Source organism: Cynara cardunculus, assembly GCF_001531365.2.
Source record: "Cynara cardunculus var. scolymus isolate 2C chromosome LG 9, CcrdV1, whole genome shotgun sequence".
Lineage (NCBI taxonomy): Eukaryota > Viridiplantae > Streptophyta > Magnoliopsida > Asterales > Asteraceae > Cynara > Cynara cardunculus.
Genome location: NC_037536.1, coordinates 17036441 through 17059975, shown reverse-complemented (window position 1 = coordinate 17059975; position 23535 = coordinate 17036441). Strand labels below are relative to the sequence as shown.

At 32.9% G+C, this 23535-nt stretch overlaps 1 protein-coding gene across 4 annotated transcripts; it reads left to right on the top strand.

Annotated features, from left to right (window-relative positions):
• Positions 1-5931: 5931 nt before the first annotated feature.
• On the top strand, positions 5932-23535 carry LOC112518216 (ubiquitin carboxyl-terminal hydrolase 5-like). 4 transcript variants are annotated; one of them, XM_025125831.1, is made up of 15 exons: positions 5932-6096; positions 10255-10313; positions 10982-11129; positions 12660-12896; positions 14314-14458; positions 14590-14649; positions 14743-14838; positions 15019-15420; positions 16837-16977; positions 17053-17223; positions 17920-18177; positions 18930-19078; positions 19496-20020; positions 21373-21646; positions 23080-23535. In XM_025125831.1, the coding sequence occupies exons 1-15, from the start codon at positions 5960-5962 to the stop codon at positions 23215-23217; spliced, it is 2940 nt and encodes a 979-aa protein (XP_024981599.1). In that variant the 5' UTR covers positions 5932-5959; the 3' UTR covers positions 23218-23535. The 4 variants fall into 4 exon arrangements, with proteins under 4 accessions (XP_024981599.1, XP_024981601.1, XP_024981600.1 ...); XM_025125832.1 differs by lacking the exon at positions 10255-10313 and having other exon boundaries at positions 6029-6096; positions 10827-11129; XM_025125834.1 differs by lacking the exon at positions 10255-10313 and having other exon boundaries at positions 6042-6096.

Here is a 23535-nt window from a genome sequence, read left to right as displayed (position 1 = left end):
ATCTTCTTCCTCTCATTTGTTTGCGATCGACGATCAACACCCACTTTGCACATCTCAAACCTTAGCCTCCTTCGTCAATCTCAGTTTGCATACGTTTAGTCTCATCCAGTACATCATCTCATTCTTCCTCTGTTCCATCTCAACCTGCGTTCTTTCATCACCTGCATCTTGTCCACAACAGTTCATCAGGTAATGCTTCTATGAATCTCGTCTCATAAAGCAATTGAGTTGGTTTCTAAGTAACCTTTTAAGTATTACTTCCTCATCCTAAGCAGTCATTTGGCCACTGGCTTGTGCCTGTTGCAATGATCCAGTGATTGATCAATCATCACTCGACTGTCTCTTTATTTTTTGTTATTCATACGATACGTGAAAACTCACTAATGAATAAAGAGGTAGAAACCCAGTCCATACCACTTGAAGCTGGTTCTAATTCTTACAACTCATGTTTTAAAAAAAAAAAAAATTGCCCAGTGAGGCTTCTACATTGTTTTTCCACTGTTGCGATGATCCAGTGATTGATCAATCGCCATTCTTGATCTTCGTAGGTCCCCAGTCGGGAAAGGTAAACCGAGCTCCTTAATGGGGCGAGTCTCATTTCCATACTTAGATAAGGGTCACAAAGGTTTCGATCAAAGAAGAGGGGTGAGAAAGGGGCCGGTCGTTAGAGTTCGCTGCTGTAATTGTCAAAGTAGTCACCAGTAGGAGTACGCGTCTCACCTGGTGTATGTGTGTGCATATAATATAATATAGGATGATATAATGTAATATATGATATGATACATAAATAAGTGTCCATATTTCTATTTTAGTTTGTCATAAATATAAGTATCTGTTTTCTTATTTTATCCTTTGTTATGAGATGAACAAGAGTTATATCGCTATAATCAAGAGTAAAATTGTCTTTTAGTTAATTAAAGTATACGGGAATAATTTTGGGCCAATAATTTCAGTAAATAATACTTTAAATAACTAATTCTAAGAAATAATAAACAAGGGTATAAAAGTAATTTAGCTATATAAAAGTTATTAAGGTATTTATTTAAGATTTTACTTTTACCATATTTATAATTTTAATATGATGTAATTTTTATTTAAAATATTTAATGCATTTAAAATAAACGTATTTAGTTTTTTCTTTAAAGATTTATTTTTTATTTAAAACAATATTTTGAAAATTACAATTTTCTTTAAAATCACATGTCATTCACAATTAATTTTTTTTTCAAATGTTTTTCTAATCATACGTGATTTAAATTTTAAAAAACAATGATTCAAATTACATATTAAAAAAAGAAAAATAATGAAAAAACAGAATCACATGTGATGTGTAGTAAAACATATTTAAAATGTATAAGATCACATGTACTTCAAAACGTAATTCATCATTTGTGTAATATTGTAGATAACTTATGTTTTTTTCTACCATGATCAATATCATATATGATACATTGACTAAAATGAACAATTACTTTTTAAGAAAAAAACATGGATTAATTGTGGATATCACATATGATTTTTGATGAAAATTGTAAAAAATTCCTACATAAACTACTTCAATAAAATGAATATTTTAAATAAAAAACTAAATCATACTTATTTTAAATGTTGTAAAAAATATAAATAAAAAAATAATTATGCTTAAATCACGAAAATTATAAAAAAAAATCATGAATAAATACCTTAATTAAATTTATTAAATAACCTTTATATATATATAAATGAATTTAGAGTTTGTTTCAAATGCAACCCATCACATTTATACAACCAATGCAACCCAATAATTTGAGATGTTTATGGAAATGATGAGAGTTCATTTATTATGATTTGAATATTTATGGAAGATGAATAGAGTTCATTAATTGTGATTAATACTTTATATTAGAAAACAATCAAAACTTCTATGAAATAACATCTTCATCAAATTAAATGGACGGTTGAGATTCGGTTGTATTGGTTGTACAAATGTAAATGGTTGTATAATAACCAACCTTAATGAATTATATATATATATAATATGTATATAACAAATGACATATATGTTCTTTTGGATGACTTTTAATAAAGTTTTTATTTAATGCAATGATTGATCCAAAATTATTCTCTTATTATTTTAAATAGATATCATTCCCGTTTGATCCTCCTCCTCCTCTCTCTCTATTTATATATATATATATATATATATATGTGTGTGTGTGTGTGTGTAACTGGTCGTTCAAATAAACTTCCTTTAAAGTATAGACGATACAACAGATGAACCCACTTATTAACCATCCATTTTCTTAATTATCTTTTTCGTTATTTTAATTAAGGATAGTTACAATGATTAAATGGTAAACATTGATGATTAAATGGACGCTCCTGATTTGGTTGTAAGGGTTGTAGTAAATGTAAATATTTACATAATAACTAATCTCTACATCTATACTATTTTGACAAAAACTCTTAAAAACTATTTTTTATGTATGAAGTACTGTTTATTGATGCATATTACTTAAAATTCAAGATTACAAGTAGATTGTGCTTAAGTACAACTTATTAAAGTTCTATCTTTGAATTCTTGTAACTAACTATGGATAAACATAATCAAATACATGATAAATATCTCATTTTAAATATAAAAAATCTAAAATATGATTAGAATAATCATTAAATTATAACAAAATACTTAATTATTATCTTTATAAAAAATTATATTATTAAACCTAAATTAAATTTTTTTGTTAATTAACCTAAATTAAATTATAATTAAAAAAATAATTAAATAAATTACACCAAAACATAAGAACTTTTAAAAAGATTAATTTCATACTGATATCGATATATATATATATATATTTCAAAWATTTATAATATTTTTAAATTAATATTTTATTTAAAAATAAAAACATTATCGTTTTCTCAAAACCACATAAAACCGTATTATATCGACATAAAAAATGAATAAAACGAAACATTGAAATCAAGATGTATCTCGATACATTGCACAAGTACCCTTCTAGTATATATATATATATATATATATATATATATATATAAGCGTTCAAATAAAAATCGGCCCCATTTGTGTAAACCGTGTAAACCAATCTCATCCATCCATTTTCTTGATCAATTGCCAAAATTAGTTTACTTTATTTTAGAAAATTAAATAAAAATATATATTAAAAAATTATTTTATTTCAACAATAATGACATAAATGGTAAACAAAATTTAATATTTGGTAACATCTTACTCGATCTTCAATGAATCTTTTTTCATGCAAAATTATTTTCTTCCTTTCGTTCCTCGTTTGAAGCATTAATTCCTTTAAGCCTTGCAATCTTAAAGATTTTAAAGCATATTACAATCTTCAAGATTCTGGAGCAGTTTMTTCATGTAMCCRTTTCATCATTCAATTATTTCATGACGAACCAAATACATTATGCAACCGTTTCACTAGTCATGCTCAAGAACGCCATGAACCAGTTTCACTTTCATGAAACCTATTTCATRTAYAGTAATTTTCTTATTTCACCACTGATTTGATTGATTCATTCCTTTAAGCCTTACAATCTTCAAGATTCTGGAGCAGGAGTTACAATCTTCAAGATTCTGTAGCAGATTAAAATCATTTTCTCGTTTCATCATGCACTTAGTTCATGACGCACCAAATACAAAATGCACCGGTTTCATTTTTCTCTTTACCAACTAAATGGATCAACTACACAATCAATGCAACGGGTTCACCATGAAAATGTTTCGGTTCACATAATTTATTTGTAACATGAACCAGTTTCACGTTCATGAAACCTGTTTCATTTATGGATTTTTTTTTGTTCATCTACGATTTGATGATTTCATTATACACTTCAATTGTTTCATCAAGACCTGTTTGATGATTCTTAAATATTACAATATATGAAATTCAAAAGTTTAATATTAGAATATAATTAAATATTTAAATGTTACCATTTATACAATTTTCTTTATTACGTTTCCTTAATTAAGATTTATTAATAACTTTCATATTTAATATAAAATATTGTACTGAAATACCCTTATTGATTACTTTTAATTAGAAAAAAATGTAATTTTTCTATTGGTCGAAATTGGTTTACACGGTTTCTTAAAAATACACGGTTTTAATTTGAACGTGCCCCTATATATATATATTACAAATATTATATAAATATATGTATTTATCTAATTATCTTTTAAAACTACTAAATCCTAATCAATCATATTCTTTTTTAATTTATAAACCTACTTATTAATCGATTATATATATATATACTAGAAGGGTACTGACACAATACAGCGAGATACATCTCAATTTTAATGTTTCATTTTTTGTCTCAGTCGATTTATAATACAATTTTAAGTAATTTTGAGAAAACGATAATATTTTTATTTTTGAATAAAATATAAATACGAATATATATCATAAAAAAATATTGATATTAGTATCAAACTAAGTATTTAATATTTTTTTTGTATTTCTAATCATTTTTTTATTTTTGATTTAATAATATAATTTTATATAAAGATAATAATTAAATATTTTTTAGAACTTAATAATTATTCTAATTTTATTTTAGATTTTTTATATTTAAAATGAGATGTTTATTCTATATTTGATTATGTTTATCTGCAGTTAGTTACACGAATTCTAATATGAATCTATAATAAGTTGTATTTATGTACAAGTTACTTGTAACCTTGAATTTTAAGTAATATGCATCAACAAACAATATACTTTATGCATAAAAAATAGTTTTTAAAAATTTTTGTCAAATGTTTTAAAATATAGTGTATATATATATATATATATATATATATTAGAGGAGTACTCGCGGAAAAGCGAAATACATCTTGATCTAGTTTTTTTTGTCTTAAACGATATTATAATACGATTTTATGTGGTTTTGAAAAAATTATATTGTTTTTTTATTTTTGAATAAAATATAAATATAAAAATATTATAAAAAATAAAAAATATTGATATTAGTCCCATACTAATTATTTAAATTTTTTTATTTTTTTGTATTTCTTTAATTCATTTTTTTAATTTTTGGTTTAATAATATAATTTTTTATAAAAATAATAATTAACTATTTTTTTGAACTTAATTATTATCATAATTATATTTTAATTTTTTTATATTTAAAATGAAATATTTATCTTGTATTTGATTATGTTTATCTGAAATTAGTTACACGAATTCAAACATGAAGCTTTAATACGTTGTATTTACACACAATTTACTTATAATTTTAAATTTTAAATAACATGCACCAATAAACAGTAAATGCATTAAAAATAATTTTTAAGAGTTTTTGTCATACTTTATAATATAGTATAGACATATATATTTTACATTTAAATGATATCTAAACCCAACTCACTACAATCAAATACCCAATCAATTCCAACCCGAAGCAATCCAAAATTCTAAGGCTTATCGATTGGTTTCTGATTTTGGGTTTTGAATTGAATATTGTTTCTGATTTTTTGTTTGATTTTGATTTGGTTTGGTTATGGAGGAACAATCTATTTGTCTAGTGGTTGAATCAGTGGAATTGAATGTTCAATGTAAGACAAAGGGTAAAATGGTCATTTACACCATTCAGACCGATTATTCAACTTAACAACCGAACAACAACTTATCAAATATCATTGAGACATATTTATCAATTCAGACAACTTTATCTATACAGTACTTAATGGAAAACGAACCGAAGACCTCCGTTAATTCCATATTCCAAATCCGATATAACTTTTGATTTGTGCAACCAAACCCACCCTACCTGACCCGACCCGACCCGGTGCACACTGGTAGGGATGGTTTTTGAAACGTCATGCCGAGTGACCACAATCTGAAAATCGGGTAGAAATTTACACATGTCAGGGGAAGTCGTGAGCTTTCAAATTATGACCAAACCCCTTCTATTTTCTACACTCAAAAATTGAAGGAAGTTAATGGCCAAGGTGTTGATGGTGGGTGGTAGTTCACCGGAGCTGTCGCCGGAGGAAGAAAGACTGGTGATGAGAGACATTGCAATGGCAGGCGAAGCTCAAACTAAGGAAGGAGATACGTTTTGTTTGATTACTCAAAGGTAATGAAATGATGATGATAATAATAATAATACATTTTAATTTCTCATCAATCGTGTATCTCCTCCTTGTAATTCCTGCTCTTCACTTAGTTTCGTAGAAATGTTTGAATATCGTTGTATTAGATAATAACAAAATAGGAATTTAAAATGATGCTATCAGCGATCGCAATGGGGAAATAAGAAATAATTGGGGAAAAGGAGAAGTTGTAAGCATTATGGGTTGAAATTATCATTCTCAGAGCACGGAGGGAGTAGTATATGTATAGATTTTATGGAATTATGATCGAATTTGCTGATTCTTTTTTTGCTTTCTGGTCTAATTTAGAGGTTTTGGAAGATTAGGGTTTTAGTATGCAACTGTGTGGTTGTCGCCAAAGAATTGATGCTTTTGTTTGGTTCAATTAGATGTTCATGTAGTTTAGTTCATATTCATTCTGTGTAATTGGGGTTGACCAGATGAATTTGTTACTTCATAGTAGTTGCTTTGGATCTGTAAGAACTAATGTGAATTTAATAGTTTCCAAAGCTAATTATTGATGGAAATTGTTTTCAAGTATAACATTAACCATCAATACATGGATATGGATCAGGTGAAGTACTTCACCCATGAAGTTCTACGGTATAAGATGCAATATTATATGCATCTATATGAATGATGTGACATCAATACAAATTCTAGAACTTCAGGACATCCTCAAGTTTAACTCTTAAGATAGCAATTTAGCACACCATAAACATAAGAATTTTTAAGAAATTCAGTCAAAGCAGGACTTAAGATTTGGATCTTGGTTACAGGGCCTATAATGTTAAAGAAAGAGGGAATCACTTTTTGTTGAGAAGTTTATACAGCAAAAATGAACGAATAAGGTAGAGGCTGTAAAATGGTTTTTTTAGCTTATAATGCAATAGAAGGAGATGAGAACTAGGGAGAGTTTAGTCACAATTGGAACTTGAATTGAGGCTTCTGAGTCTTATGAAAGGATCATTGGGACTTATTGGTTAGCGAACAAACTATAATTCCTATGCGTGCAGGAGAAAGGTTGATGATAGTAGCATCTATTGTGCATTTAGTTTGAGTAATGTGAAGTGACTTGCAGGATCACTCTACATGCTGGGTTGTTCACATCAATATATTTATCAGAGAAGAGAGTAAAGCAGTTACTAGTCAACATTATATGAAGGAGGACCTTTGAGACATTTGGACCCATTGAACAAAATAGATTAAGGCTGTGCAAATTAGGAAGAGTTATAGGTTATAAACTAATTAAAAATTCAGCGACAATGCTGGAGTTAGAGACAGGCATACATAAAAGCAATTGTGGGAAAAGGACTTATCTTAAAGAAAGCCCTTGTTTCTAATAGTTGAATTTAACATTCTCCTGTATCCCTTCGTCTGAAGGTGGTTGGTTAGTAAGGAGGTGGGAATCCATGAAGGAGGTCTTATGTTTGAATCCAGGCACCATCCACCTGCCTCGGGACAGGGTGATTTAAATCTCCCATGATGGCCATGGGGACGGTATGGTGGGGGTGCTCCAGAGGCTGACGTATATCTAGTCTTGGAGACTGGAAAAGATTCAGTTCACTCAGTGGCCTACTTATCTGTGATGTGGCTTATTAGGCAAGCTGAAGATGTGCTTTACATTGTTTTATTTAATTACCTCCCTCCCCACCAATAAAAAAATAGTTCAGTTCTGAAGTTGGGCATGCTTAGGCATCTCTTAATTGCAGTTGCGACTTAAAAAGTGAGATCTTTTACACAAACTCAACTCTTCCTTTGAGATCGTTTTTGTACTCTTATATCACTGTAAACCCCAATATGAATTTTCATTCTTCTCTTCTATTTTTTCTATTCCCATCTTCATTTCTTTGAATTTAATTGATACATTTTTTTCTCCTTGAAATCACATGTTGGTTTATGACTTATGTATCCCCTTGGTCATTGCTCTCAGAATTTCAATATTGACCACTGGACTTCGATGACTAGCCTCAAAATAGAGTTGTAATTTTAGCTTCCATTCATCATTTAGTATTTCTCTTTTTGCTCTTAATGTTGTTTTCTATTTACATTTTGTCGTTTGCGCTATTTACTTGTTGCCAATTTTTTATTTGCACTTTTCTCTTCTCTCTAACTTAGAGAGTCCCTTAACTTAAATATGATCACATACCCATATTGACCTACATAATTGCCTCTTAAAAGGCTTGAAGCCTCTAGGATATATAGGTTGGGTTTGTGTCATCGAGTCAAGTGCAGTCTTAATGTAAATCTTATTGGCATCTGGAAGCTGCATTAGTTCATAAAGTTATGCATTGTAAAAATGACCAATCTGGTTTGTTGGATTTTACAATTCAATAGCAAAACCTGATATTTTGAATGCTCTTGATAAACCAAAACGAGCCATTCTAGTATATCCCACCTGGGGGGTGGGTCTAGGGGGTGGGATGTACACAGACTTGGCCTCTACCCCGAGGAGTAGAGTGGTTGTTTCCATGAAGACTCTGGACTTGTGAAAAATGTGTGAGAGGAAAAAAGCTTGTCCAAAGAAGTATGAAGAACTAAAAACAAGAAAAAGAAATTGAAAGAGAAAAACTTGAGGTAAGAAAAGAAGATACCCCGAAATTTGAATAGAAGTAAGACTAGTTAAAAGCAAACGACTCCACAATGATAAGATGCAACTACACATAACATAGCAAAGGAAACTAAACAACCCCCAATCTATCTTAGGATTTTGGTAATCTATTTGCTGGCTCCCTAACTCTACTCCCTTATATAGGCCTCAGCTTCCTTTCTTCCATCTCAGCTGTCTACAGGTCCCCTTATTGGCCTAAAACCTCACTTCACTTGCTGTTCTTATTGTTCGGAGGAGGTACACAAAAGATTCTATAGAAATTTTACCTACGACTAAAGACGTGGATCATAAAATTATGACTCCATCATCTTAAAGAAACAAATATACATCAATATTTGATGCCAGAACCATTTGTTAGCCAAATGCAAAACACAGTAAGGTTTTGTTAGTAAACATTTCTATTGATTTGTATCACTTATGGTGAATGATGTGGCTATCACAAGAAAGATAAAAGAGCTAAACTTCAGTGAAGGAAGGTTTATGGGAGAAAGCATACTTTTTTAGGAGAATTTAGAAATCATAACAGTATTAAAGTAAAATAGCAACCTGCCTGATACTCTGATAATTCGAATTTAAAACGTCCTAATACTTTCTCCATATCATGGAAATAGCAAAACTTTCCATTTTGTGATGTTTCATATTAAATACAATTATTTTGGAAAACTTACAAGCTTAAATTATCTATTTGTCCGATACTCATCATCACAAACATGTGTGACATGCGGGGTCAATTGTTGAATTTCCATGAGATGGAGGGACTATTACTTTAACTTGTAGTTTTTGAAATTCAAACCTTCTGAGTTTTAAATTAGAATCGACATGAATGATTTTATTGTTTCTGCTTTGAAGTGTTTTGTTATAATACATTATTATAGTTTAATGTAATAGTAATTCTTATTTATACAATCTGTTTTTTTCCTTTCAAAATTATGAAATACTATAGGTTGTTGCGTGGGCTAGAACTATAGGCTAGAGCTTCTGTACTGCTGCTCTCCCAAGATAATTTATTCGACTATTTAGGCAAATGCCAGGAAATTTGAGATGTAATGAATGCTAATTTTTTGGAATGAGAGTAGTAAAATTGAGTGTGGCTGGTATAAACTAAATTATCCCCTCCAAAACGTTACACCCCGACATACAAACAATCCTGAAGATCACCTGAAAGATTTGCGTAAATACTGTTAAAATGATCTGATAGCTCTTCCATCTCATGAAAATAGAAAAGCTTATTATTTTGGATGTTCAATACTAATTGCAATATTTTTTCCATCTTTTTGGAAGTTCACAAGCTTACTTTAGTTGGAAATTTGATTCATTTACAACACCTTTTCTTATATTATGTTACAATCGATGTAGCATTGCACCCTATATCTGTTGTAATTATAAATAAGATTTCATGATGAGCCATTGGTAGTAGACTCCTAATAGCTTCCCACCATGGTACTAATAGTTTGGAGGTTTTTTGGGCTAGTTTTTTGTTTTGGGCTTGGGACATTGCAAAGGGTATATGAGCATAGGTTTGGTTTTTCAGATTGCCTCTTGGATTGTTCTCTCTAGGCCTAATGAAGACTGCAAGAATTCAAGTACAGGGTTTGTAACATCCATTTCCACGTCTATTTTGACTATGAATAACGAGTCTCTTATAAACCATTGGCAATGGGTACTAATTACTTCCCACTGTGGCATCGTTGTTTGGAGGCTGTTTAGGGCTTTAGGCCCATCTGCTTTGGGCTTGGGGCACTATAGTGCTAAAATTTTTGGTTGACAGTAAAAAACCTTTACTAAAATGTATATGGGGTCGGTTTTGAAATTTTCAGGAGATAGCGTATTATGTTATTAGTCACCCCGTCAAAAAAGAAAGAAAAAAAGAATCCGCTTATGCTTTTGAAAATTCAGAGCTTCTAATTTCAAATTTCAAAAAGTAACATGGTTGTTGACTTGTTTCTAGTGTTTTCATTTCAAAATGTTTTATTATTGTAATACATTGTCATCATTTGATGTAAGGCTTGGTTTTCTAATATACAAGCAAACCTGTTCTTTTGATTTTTTTAAGTTATAAAAATAATATATTGACACTCAAAAGCAAATGTGGAATTCTTTTAGACGCAGGGATTATTATATTTTCTTGCAAGGGAGAGAGTAATTAAATTGGCTATGGTGGGGTTATAAGTTAACCCTGCCTCTTCAAAGATTTACACCCTTTGAGAGACGATCCTCAAAATTGGCTCAAAAATCTTCGTGAAATTTACGCATGTCAGGGAGTGAAGGCATGACGGAGATTTTGACAAAAGATGTTAGTTTGACGGAGCTTTCGCCAGAGGAAGAAAAACGAGTGATATCAGGTTTTGCATGGGAAGTCGAAGCTCAAGCCAAAGAAGGCGATACCTATCATTTAATTTCTTGGAGGTAATCACAATACATATACATCTGTTGTGAATCCTATGTCTTTTAGTTCATGTATAGACCCTTTGAGATGGCGATTGACTTTGTTGATCCTTTTCCGGTAGAATGTAGATGTTTTAAAAAGTTAGGGTTTTAGTATACGCCTCTTGAATCCTGTAGCTTTTACTACATAGAAACTTCTTTAGATGATGATTGAATTTCTTGATCCATTTCCGTTAGAATGTAGAGGTTCTAAAAAACTTAAGGTTTTAGTATCCAGTTTTCCAGTGAGAAAATTGCAGTGTTTTATGTGTTTCAGCTTGATGTTCAGGAAGTTTATTCCATAATCCATGTGTAAGTGGGGTTCCATTAGATGAATTCCATATGTTGCAGTTGTGTGTTGGATCCAGGAAGAAGTGCAAAGTAGATAGTTTCTGAAGCCGTAGATGACAAATTTAACCTCACCTTTCAAGCATCGATAAATGTATTTGGATGTGGTGAAGTACTTCACATGTGATTTTCTATGGTATGAAATATAATATGATGTAGACTTGTAAGATTGTATGTTACATCAATTGTGAACTTGGGAACTTCATGGTATCCACATTCAATGTTAATTCCCAAGATAGCAATTTAGTGGAATTGAGGAACATGTTAATCAGGAATTAAGAATTGGATCTTGCTTAAAGGGGACAGTATATCAAGGAAAGAGGGAATTATATATATTGATAAGTTATTAAGGCAAGAATGTACTGGCAGAGTTGGTATAAAAGTGCATTAATGGAGACTTTTTAGATTTTTAAAATTTTGTTGCAATATGTAAGGAAGATGAGAGTTAAGAAGAATTTGGTTATAGATGGAACTTAAATCCATGCTTCAAAGTGCTTGTGAGAGAATCCCAAGTATTTATTGGTTAGTGTAATCTTTGCTACATGCTAAAACTTGCATGTTTTGGTTACTTGGCGGCTGATGCCATTCAATTTTAAACAGCCCCAACTTATTCATACACACAAAATATGTCACTAATAGACAGGACTCACCATTTTCATAGAGTATGTTGTTTTCCATGAATTTTGAGCCAAAGCCATTGTGTTAGAGCAGCTGCATTAGTGGTTCAGCATTACCTGTTGAGAAAAGCAAGACTTGTTCTTTTGTCGTTTTCTTTTTTTCTTCTGTGATGAACTAACGCATCTTCTTAAGATGTAAAAAAGTTTGTTTGAGATGTATTTTTTATCTTCATTACTGGGAAAAACAATGCTTCTTGTTATTTAAAAAGCATATCATTCACAAGTGAAGGTAGATTCCAAATATCAACATATGGAAGGACAAATCTTCAAAATAGAATATGGGAAGAGCCATAGTTGTCTGCGAATTCATCCTAACATCTCAGTTCAGCTTTTTTTTTCTTTCTTTCTGTTTTATGCGAATTCAGTGCTCAATGTATCATTTTTTTTTCATGCTTATTCTTTGCTTCAACTGGCATATGTTTGTCCAGTTACTTCATTAGTAACAGTAAGTTGGAATCTTAATCATATTTATACTGTTTTCTGACAGATGGTGGCGAATTTGGTCTGCATTTGTGAATCATAACCCGGCAACTAGTACAAACGAGGGATCATCTTTGGAGTCAGGCGGCTCAAGAACTTTGAAGAGACCACCAAGCATTGACAACTCCGATTTGATCTGTGAATCAGCATCTGATAATTCAACTATTGAGATCTATGATACATTAGTGGAGGGCACTGATTACATATTGGTCCCAGAAGAAATCTGGAATCAATTTTATGCATGGTTAGTTTGAACTTGCACAAGTTCTTTCTCTTTCAATGTCATTTTATTATCCGATGATTATGTAGGTGCCTTTGGAACAGAAAGGTAGATATTTTCATAACAAAGATGTTGACTCTACTGGAATTACCAGAGCTTTTTTAACATAGGATTCTAGTCATTTAATGTAAATATAAATATTAGCAGTATAAACAATAGTTTATCCCATTGAAATTTAGGAAAAGAAGATATTTAGAAAAAAGGTTTTCTTCAAAATGATATCTTTAAATCAAGCATTTAGATGCACTGGTGACAAAGGGAAAGTTGTACCAAGAACTCAAGAAGATTAATGTAAGAGGGGAAGCAGTTGATAGAGATTACACCAACTGGATTTTATAAGGCGACTTGACTGTAAGGCATATTATGTTAACTTTTTGCCATTATCTTATTGTATCTCTGATTATTTGTTGTTCCTAGAAGTTCTCGTATGCAAGTAAGAACTTTGCTACTGGTACTAAAAAGGATTCTACATCTGCAGCTTCTGCTATTGCTTTTAAAGTAAGTTGGGGATATTTCTGGTGGTTTGCTGTCAGTAGTTCCTTTTGATGGGTTGAGATCTTTTCTCCCATGGATGTCCTCACCATCTACATCAGAGGACTAGCCAAAAGTTTGATAAGTGACTCCTATAAATTCACATTTTCATAGACTTCAATGTAAAGCTTGCAATATATATGATCACCTAAACAAGTCGTAGTCCGTCTGTAATAGAACCCATAATGTATTTTATGTTACCATTTTGTGGAACCATTGACAAATTTACTTTACTAAACTTTACGGATGAATACATGCTTGAAATCATTGCTTATCAAATAAATAGGATACCTGCAACCTAAAGGTTTGTTTTTAAGCTAGAGGAATGAAGCCTGGGAGGTTAGCGATCCTTACACTCACATGCTTTTCCCTTCTTCGTTTTAAGAAACACATTTCATTCATAGCAAGTGATTAACCATATGGAAGACATAATTCAGCTACTTCAGTCATTGGCTCATTGCTTAAAGCATAGATACAACAATTCACTGTACATTAAGAGAACCTGTGTGTTGATATCTAAGTTTTGGAACCCAGTTTCTTTGCCTGAACTAAACTATATTACTAAGGTCATATTCATAAGGCTGTTGTTACATCCTCTGTGTGAGATGGGATGCTTCACCTGCGAACTTCATACAGTTTGCTTTACGAAGTAGGGACATCCCATAGGTCATTAATAGTTGTCGAATAGCTTGCCTTTATTAGACTATAGCCATCTAGTGGTGGCTTCTTGGTTTTCAAAGGCATGGTTCACTGTGCTGAAATCGATTTTTAAACGAAAATGATTCCTAGGTCTGTATAAGTATTTTTCACGGAATATATATGAGTCATAGTAGTGATTTATGGGTTGCAGGTATGGTGGTGGTCCTGCATTGGCTCGAAAAGTTATAACTCGTGGCTCATCACAAACAGAATTGACTGTAGAAGTTTATCCTCTACGGCTTCAACTGCATTTGAAATCAGGGGCCGATCAGCATGCCATAAGAATGAGTAGAAAGGTACAGCTGTGTTCATTATATGATAACCAGTTCCTGCATTCTTGAAATAATTCCTCTCATCTCGCTTTGTGAAAAGATGTAGCAATTCTGGTTTTGAGGAACATCACAAGATGTTAAATCTTTCTGGACAGGAAACGATTGGAGAACTACACAGGAAGGCTTGTCAGATCTTGGATCTTAATTCGGATAAAGTAAAGGATGTCTTATATGGATTTTTCCCTTTTGATTATACTTTGAATAAGCGTCTTCCTAATTTTTCATGTCTTCTCTTGTCGCTCTGGTAGGTACATGTTTGGGATTACTATGGCTGTCGGAAACATATTTTGTTGAATGACCTAGATAAAACGCTTGATGATGCTAACATACAGATGGATCAGGATGTGAGTTACTTTATTCTGTGGAACTTGAACTCTTTCTAGAACCATTATCTTTTAGCTTAAAATTTGTTTCACATTTAATTTGTCATCAACAACATGTGAGTCATGCAGAATTCTAATGCTCTTTTTACGCGGTTTTTTTTTTATGCTTTTTGTCTCTGTATGTGAACATGCTGAATACAGATTCTAGTGGAAGTTATTGATCATAGTGGTGGCTGCACAAGTGTTGTTCAAGAGAATGGATCTACAAAGAACGTCTCCATAGCAGTTGTCGAGCCGGCTAGGATGAACAATTCAATTGGGGAAGGGTCCTCTGCAGACAAGGTTGTGTCTAAAAGCTGCAATTCAGAGTTGTCACAATTTCAAAACTTGTCTTTTGCACCGAGAGATTCAGACAGGACACCCACCTCTCTTGGTGTTAGTACAAGGGGTTCTTGTGTTGGTCTAATTGGGTTGCTGAATTTCGGAAACACCTGCTTCATGAACAGTGCAATACAGTGCCTTGTTCATACACCTGAATTTGCTAGATATTTCCGTGGAGATTTCTATCAAGAGATAAACTGGCATAACCCTTTAGGCATGGAGGTAAGTCTCAATTCTAACCCAAAATAATGTTACAAAAGCCACAACGCTATATGAAGTTTCCATGTTATCAAGGAGAAGTGATATACTTTGTTCGAGTTGCTGAGTCTCTATCTTATCGTTATTTCTAACTTTTGGTTCAAATCAGTGTTCTTTTTAGTGGGAATTGTCAACCATTGTTGTGTCTGAGGGTCCTTGTTACTAAAGGTTCATTTGAGTTCAATGGTTTACCCACGTGATCACTTGATACTTGTTTAATATATTGAAAAATGAGACAACGATTGAAGCTAATCGACCATAACTCACAAGCAATGATCCTAAAGTAATCCCAAATGAACTTTCATCCAATGTTCTGCAAATCTAACTGCTTATAAATTGTTTTATGGAAGCTGCAGAAAAGCTCATCTTCTTTCTCTAACATATTTGCCAATTTTTAGATGCAGTATTTGTCTACCTTTTGTCCCTGTGTTTGCTACTGTAGGCAAAACAAGACCTCTAAGCTGTCCATGATTATTTACTGTGTGTTGTTTTGTTATCTTTTTTTAATTCTTAATATTCTTGCATGTGTCTTTTATGATGGTTGAAGCTCTTCATACGTACTCTTTTTTCATTGCATTTAACACATCGTCTCTATTTCTTTGTTGAACAAATGAACTTGGTACTCTTCATGTAATGACAGTAGATCTGCCACTGGCGTTCTACATTGAATGCAGGTTAGAACAGGTTATACCACTATTAGATTTCAAGCTTCAATGTTCATTCTTATCATGTGAATAACCATTCTCCTGCAAATTCATATAGCTGAAATAAGTCATATTTCCGCAGGGTAGGCTTATAATGCAAGATTTGTTTGCATAAACATCAGGGGCGGGCCCACATGGATATATACGGTGGCACGGGCCACCACTTCATGTTTCCGTTGTAAAGGGCAAAAATTACGTTTCTGAAGGGTGCCACCATATAGTTTTTGAAACTCAAATGTTAACACACAACTTTAAAGGCTAAGATGGCAAAATGCTTCTACCTTCGAGTCCCACAGTTGTCAAATTTGTTGTTTTTTAGCTTAAATTTGGGTTTTCTTTTCTATACCTCTGTGTTCTGAAAAATATATGTAGACCGGACTCAAGCATGTGTCTTTTCTATGTAAGGACAAGGAACCAACCAATAGATTTGTACCAATATTGTGAAAAAAAATAGATATTTTTTATAGTCAAATTGTGCCAGCACTTGAAAAAAATTCTGGGTCCGCCTCTGATAAACATAAACTGTCATATACTGTTGTGGATGTTGCTCTTACCACAACAATTTAGGTGTCTATTGGAAATTTACAATAGTATGCAAAAGGTATAAGTGTGTGATCTGATCGATTTTGCAAGAGGATTGTCCTTTAGGGTAAATTTTTGAACACTTGACATGTAGGGTGAGCTAGCTATAGCATTTGGTGAGTTGCTTAGGTTGTTGTGGGCACCAGGCCGAGCTTCATTTGCTCCTCGGACATTTAAAGCAAAGCTTGCTCGCTTCGCACCGCAATTTGGTGGACACAATCAGCATGATTCTCAGGTTTGTTGTGATACATTGAGCTTTCATGACTTCAGGTCTATACATTGGATGAAATATGTTACTTTTTTGGTTCAGGAACTTCTTGCATTTTTGCTCGATGGACTTCATGAAGATCTGAACCGTGTCAAACAGAAGCCTTATATCAACCCCAGAGATGCTGATGGTCGACCTGATGAACAAGTCGCTGATGAGTACTGGGCAAACCACATTGCTCGTAATGATTCAATAATTGTGGATGTCTGCCAAGTGAGTATCGTTTTTAACTTTTCATGACATCTGTTGGTATTTAATGTTTGCTAATTTCCATTATGTTTCAGATAAATAGGGTTTCCATCATTTGTATTATTTTATGTTTCTCGGCCAATGAGCTTAGCTTGTACATTATACCAAGTTCTCCCATGTTGAGATAGACGACTTAAAACCTAAATCCATACATAAAAAGTGGTTTATTCAGTTATCTTCTAGGGGGGAGCTTTATGCGAGAAAGCCAATTTTTTCAAACCTGCCACTCCAATTAAAAAACACACTTCTTCCATTATAAAAAAACCGTCCAAACAAAAATATTCCCAATCTATACTAACAGATTAATTCACACAGACAATGTTATCTATACAAGACTTGATGGAAAACCAACCAAACAGGCCCTTGGTTTATAAAATATGTGAATTGAGAACGCCTATTAAGAAAACATGTGCAAAAATATGGAGCTCAGTAGCTCACTACCATTAGTATCAAACAGGAAGTGATGGGATTTTTTTCATAGCGAAGACCGCTTGACATATATAGAACGAGATGCTTAGCATCCAAAGTTCTGCTTTCTTCTCTAGTTTAAATTAACGGAAGTGTATTCTTATTCTTGTATGCAGGTATAATGTTTATTTCCTTGCTAATAGCTATACAGATTTGTTTGGAGTCATTTATCTTTTATTTTCCATTTGACAGGGCCAGTACAAATCAACTTTGATCTGTCCTGTATGTGATAAGATCTCGGTTACATTTGATCCGTTCATGTATCTCTCCTTGCCGCTTCAATCCGCCACTCCTCGTACCATGATGGTGACGGTGTTTAGCTGTGATGGGAGTGTGATGCCTGCTACGTGCACAGTAACTGTACCAAAAGAAGGACGTTGCAGAGATCTGATCCATGCACTTAGCAGAGTTTGTTCTTTAAAAGAAAATGAAAAGATTTTGCTTGCAGAGGTGAATACCTATATTATCTTTTGTTACTGATTGCTAGAACATGTGAATGACGGTGTGTTTGGTAAAGTGCATAGGAAAGAACATAACATAACAGGGATCACCGTTCCATATTTGGCATGACTTTTATGTGGAACAAACAGGAACACAGTGGAATACACAGGAACATGCGTGTTCCACCCCCATCCATGGAACAAGGTGGAACAAACTTATGTTTTACCAATATAACCTCAGAATAAAACATAATTCTCTTCTAAAACATCAAATACACCACCCTCCTCATTTTTTTTTTCATTTTTTAAATTTTATTATTGTATTATTATGCTCTACAAACTTTCACTTTACTTTCCTCAAATATTATTTTTATACGGTTTCTATATTTTGGTTAATTTATGTAATTTATTAAATACTACTAATAAAAAATAATATAGAAAATGTATAAAATAAAAATTATAAACTACATAAACTTTTCATTTTGGTGTCATTTTAATTGTTTTTATGAGAACTTTCTAATGATATATTTTATTACAAAAAGTATTTATTTTATTATAATTTAATAAATTACATAAATTAATCAAAATATTATAAACAACTCATTAGGGGTAAATTGTTCATTTTATCTGTTCTATCTTGCCAAACGTTGAACAGTTGTTCTGTCATGTCCTATTCTGTCCTATCCTGTCTGGATACCAAGCAGACCCTTAAATTATATGCTTGCATTATTGAGTTACAAAAAAAAAAGCTCTTCTTTGCAGGTACAAGGCCACTTGATTCGCCAGTTTCTGGAAGACCCTCTCATGTCATTATCTGTCATAAAAGATGACGATCGCCTTACTGCCTACAAGATTCCGAAGTTAATGACAAACACTAGATATCTCCAGTTGGTCCACCGCCGTGAAGGGCCGTAAGTTCTCCTCTTGGTACACGACTAATATACTATAGATGGTTGTTACTCCATCTGAAAATAAGTATCCACATTTCCATTTAATATTGTCCCAAAATAAGTGTCCGCCTTCAAAAATAGATGGTTATAATTTACTAAAATTTCCAATTCTACCCTTTATTATTATGACACAAATATTTAAGGCTTGATGGCATTTGAGTAATAATTGATGGTAAAATTGTCATTCAGTTAATTAAAAAGTGTAATAATTATTAATTTCTAATACTCTATTTCTTTCTTGGTTGGTGTTCCATAATCTGAAGAGTTCCCCTTTCTTTTCTACTTTTATTTTGCTTTTGTTACTGTTTGTCTGTATAAGGTTCTTCAATAGTTTTTGGACTTCTTTTCTCAGCATTTCGTTTCTTTTTCTGTTCTTAGGGAAACCAGCAAAGCTCGGAGCACAACGTGGAAACCTTATGGAACACCACTCATTTTTCCGGTTTCTAGTGATGCAACCATTACAAGAGGTGATATACAGCTGATAGCTCACACAATGCTCTCTCCCTTGCTCAAACATCAGAAATCCAATACCAATACATCATCAGTAGCATCAAATCCATCTTCTGTCAACAATGGTAACAGACCATATTCACCACCTAAGGAAAACAGTGATTCGATACTAAAACTTCCGCTAAAGTTGGTTGACGGAAACAACACCCTTATTGATATTTCGGTTGGAGAAGAGAAAATCATAAGATTGTCCTCATCTTCTGTGTCGGTTCTACTTTATATTGATTGGTCACCCGAACTCTTAAAGAAATACGAGACGCATTACCTAGAAAACTTGCCAGAAGTTTTCAAGAGTGGGCATGGAACAAAGAAAGCTCGTATTGAACCTCTGTCTTTATACTCCTGCTTAGAAGCTTTCCTGCGTGAGGAGCCATTAGTACCTGAAGACATGTGGTTAGCTTTTCTCTCTCAAATTATTTATTACTCCCTCCGTCCCAAAATAAGTGTCCATGTTTCTTTAGTTTGTCTGAAAATAGGTGTCAATTTTCAAAAGTGTCTACTTTCCACTTCTACCCTTAATTATGAGATGGAGGGTAAAATTATCATTTAGTCCCTTCCCTTCATCCCAAAATAAGTGTACACATTTCTATTTTAGTGTGTCATAAAATTAGTGTCTACTTTCCAATTTTCTACCCTTAATTACGAGATGGAGAAATTCATTACTCCTATTATTAAGGCCAAAATTGTCATTAGTTAATTAAGAAGTGTAATAATTACACATTCCTAAAACTGTAAGGCCCTTTTCATTGTTGACATTTATTTTGGAACGGAGGGAGCATTCAATTTACTTGTGCTTGTTTCTTGATAAATTCCTTGACTGCTGCCTTGAGGTTTATAATAAGCTTTCTAGAAAGATTATTTCTTTATTGATATTACCTATTCGTCGCACATTACAAATAGGGGGGCGCGTGTTGCTTGGTTGGGGGTTGGGGTAGGGAATGGAAATGGAATTCATTAATGGTGTCTGGTTTGATGCAATGAAGTGACCTATTACTAGGCACCGGGTAATGAAGCATTCCTCAACAAACTGTGGGGATGAAAATCATTCCCATTTCCATCCCCAAGCATTCTCATTTTTATTTCCATTCTCTAAAACGAACCAAGCACCCCCTAAGTTGATGGTAGCGGCTTGGATCCACAAGATTCCTATATTTGTTTTCTATTGAAGGGTACTTTTAGATCTTTGACAAATAGCTAGAGCATCTCCAACAACTATGCTATAATGTATACTAAAATAGAGAAAAGAAGAAAGAGAAGGTGAAAATCTCCAAATTTGGAGAAATCTCTAAAACTCTATATAGGAGAGAGAAATAATATTCTATTCTTTAGCACCAATAAGAGATATTGAAATTAAATGTTTAGGAGAGAGATAATATTTTCTTATATGTATTGAATATTTAATAATATAGTTGATGCTAGAATTGCTAAAATAGAATAGCTGTTAGAGTCGGATGTAATTTTTTTTAGAGTTTTTGATTTTTGATACTTTATTTTAAAAAAATTATAGCATAACTGTTGGAGATACTCTCAGACAATTTTAATCAAGTTAAGTATCATATCAAGCACTTTTTTTGGATTAGAGCAAGTATAAGCTCCTCCTCGCTCCTCAGAATAAAGAACAAAAGAAAGAAGGAAAATCCAGCGTAGTTCAACGTTCTTTATCATGTTAACCATTTGTTAGTATCTTTAGTTTTCGTTTATTTATTAATATTATCCCACGATTTTCTGATGTGCTATCGGTGAAGGTACTGCCCTCAATGCAAAGAACGAAGGCAAGCAAGTAAAAAGTTGGATCTTTGGAGGCTTCCTGAGGTGCTCGTGATCCATTTAAAAAGGTTCTCATATAGCAGGACCGTGAAAAATAAACTAGAAACATTTGTCAACTTCCCTCTTCGTGACTTTGACTTGACAAAATACGTAGCTAACAAAAACAACTCTCATCCTCAAGTATATGAACTTTACGCCTCAGCCAATCACTACGGCAGCATGGGAAGCGGGCATTATACCGCACATGTCAAGGTTTGTTCATTTCCTGTAGTTTTCACATTCTTACAATTCTTGGCTATCTTATAACTTCATGCTCTATTCTTACGATAAAATCTTGCAAATTTCAGCTAGTTTATGAGTTTCCTTTGTCGATCATATGATATCTATGAGCAATATGCTCCCTCTGTCCCAAGATAAATGTTCACAATGAAAATGTCTCACAAGTTCTAGACATGTGTAATTATTACACTTTTTATTAAGTAAAGACAATTTTCCTTTCATAATAGAGGGAGCAAGTAGCAATGAATTTCATCTCATAATTATTGCTGTCTTCTCGAGTTTTGGAAGGAAAGAAAAGAAAGGAAAGGCGAAGAGAGAATTTTTCTTATTTGTGTTCTTGAGAGTGAAGGGAAAGGAAGGAAAGAAAATAAATTTTCATGTTTCTTGAGCGGGAGAGAAAGGAAAGGAAAGATGTTATTTTACAAATATACCCTTACTTATATTATAGTGGAATGTAATTGATGGGTAAATGTGTAATTTTATAAATATTTTTTAATGTTATAAATTCTTTTCCTTTTCTTTCCTCCCACATTTGAGAGTAAATTTTTGGAAGGAAAATCAACATGATTTTTCTTCCCTTTCCCTTCCCTCCTTAAAGAAAACTCGAGAACACAAGATTTTTTCTTTCCCCCTACCTTCCTACATAAAAAAAAAAAAAAAAAACCTCGAGAACACAGTGTGAAGGTGGAATCGGGAAGTTGACAATTACTTTTGAAAGTGGACACTTATTTTTAGACGAACTAAAATAGAAATTTGGACATTGATTTTTAGACGGAGCATACTTGATACCATTTCAGGTTGTACTAAGAATTGCTACTTTTCTCACGTGTCTCCTTGTATTTTTCTGCTTTACAAGCCCGGAGTCTTCACAGTAACTGTCTCTACTTCTTGGGGTAAAGGCAAGGTCAACATACACCCTAACAACCCCCGCTCCCCCCCCCCAAAAAAAAAAAACCCAACTCTGTGTGGGATATACTAGGTTCATTTGGTTGATCTATTTTCACCTATTTTCTTTAACCCTTGCGAAACCTTCTTCACACAAAAAAATGTGCAAGCCATTGCTCCTTAGGGTGGCCGAAAGGTCTGCCTAAATTTTACCCTCCCCAGAGTGAGATTTGCTGGGTTCGTTTAGTTTTGTTTTTTACTTGTACTTGCCATATTTCTTCTAAGGGTCTGTTTACCTACTGCTGACTGGTGCTGCTTCAATCAGCTTCAGTTAGTTTACCGAAACACTCTTACCCACAAATAAATTGACCAAGATGTTGACCCCTAAGGGAGGGGTTGCCTTTTGACTCTGTCGGTGCTTCAGTGTGCACTTACCCAGACCGCACTCTACGTGGTTAGCATCTACCCAGTTTGTGTCGGTAAACGACAACTAAGATTATTTTCACTTTTGTGACATGCAGCTTATTAACGAGAACAAGTGGTACAACTTTGATGATAGCCATGTTTCAACGGTTTCAGAAGATGATGTGAAGTCGAACGCTGCATACGTTCTATTCTACAGGAGAGTGAAACCCGATGATGCATTGTTGTCCAACTGACCTCAGTCTTCGGCAGGTCAAAACTTTTCCGTTCGTAAGTTGATCTCGTATGCATGATTTGCAACAGTTTTTAATTTACCATCAGATCAGATTTCTGAATAACTCAAGAATTACCCAAAAATTCAGATTTATTTGGAGGTTTCTGGGATTTTTGTCCTCATTTCCAATGGAATTCTTTTATATCTTCATTTTTCTTGATAAGATTAGAAAATATTACAAGTGCTGGTCAATTAGATATATTGGAAATGAACCTCTTGTATGATGTTCAAAACCATTGTAATCAGTGTTTTCTCATATGATGTGATGTTGGCATTTTGC

What these genes read in the sequence shown, in the direction of transcription:
- LOC112518216 (XM_025125831.1), top strand. Translation starts at nt 5,960, where the DNA reads ATGGCCAAGGTGTTGATGGTGGGTGGTAGTTCACCGGAGCTGTCGCCG. An exon ending in CCATAAGAATGAGTAGAAAG is followed by an intron (nt 14,459 to 14,589) that starts GTACAGCTGTGT and finishes CTTTCTGGACAG; the next exon opens with GAAACGATTGGAGAACTACA. An exon ending in ATTATACCGCACATGTCAAG is followed by an intron (nt 21,647 to 23,079) that starts GTTTGTTCATTT and finishes TGTGACATGCAG; the next exon opens with CTTATTAACGAGAACAAGTG.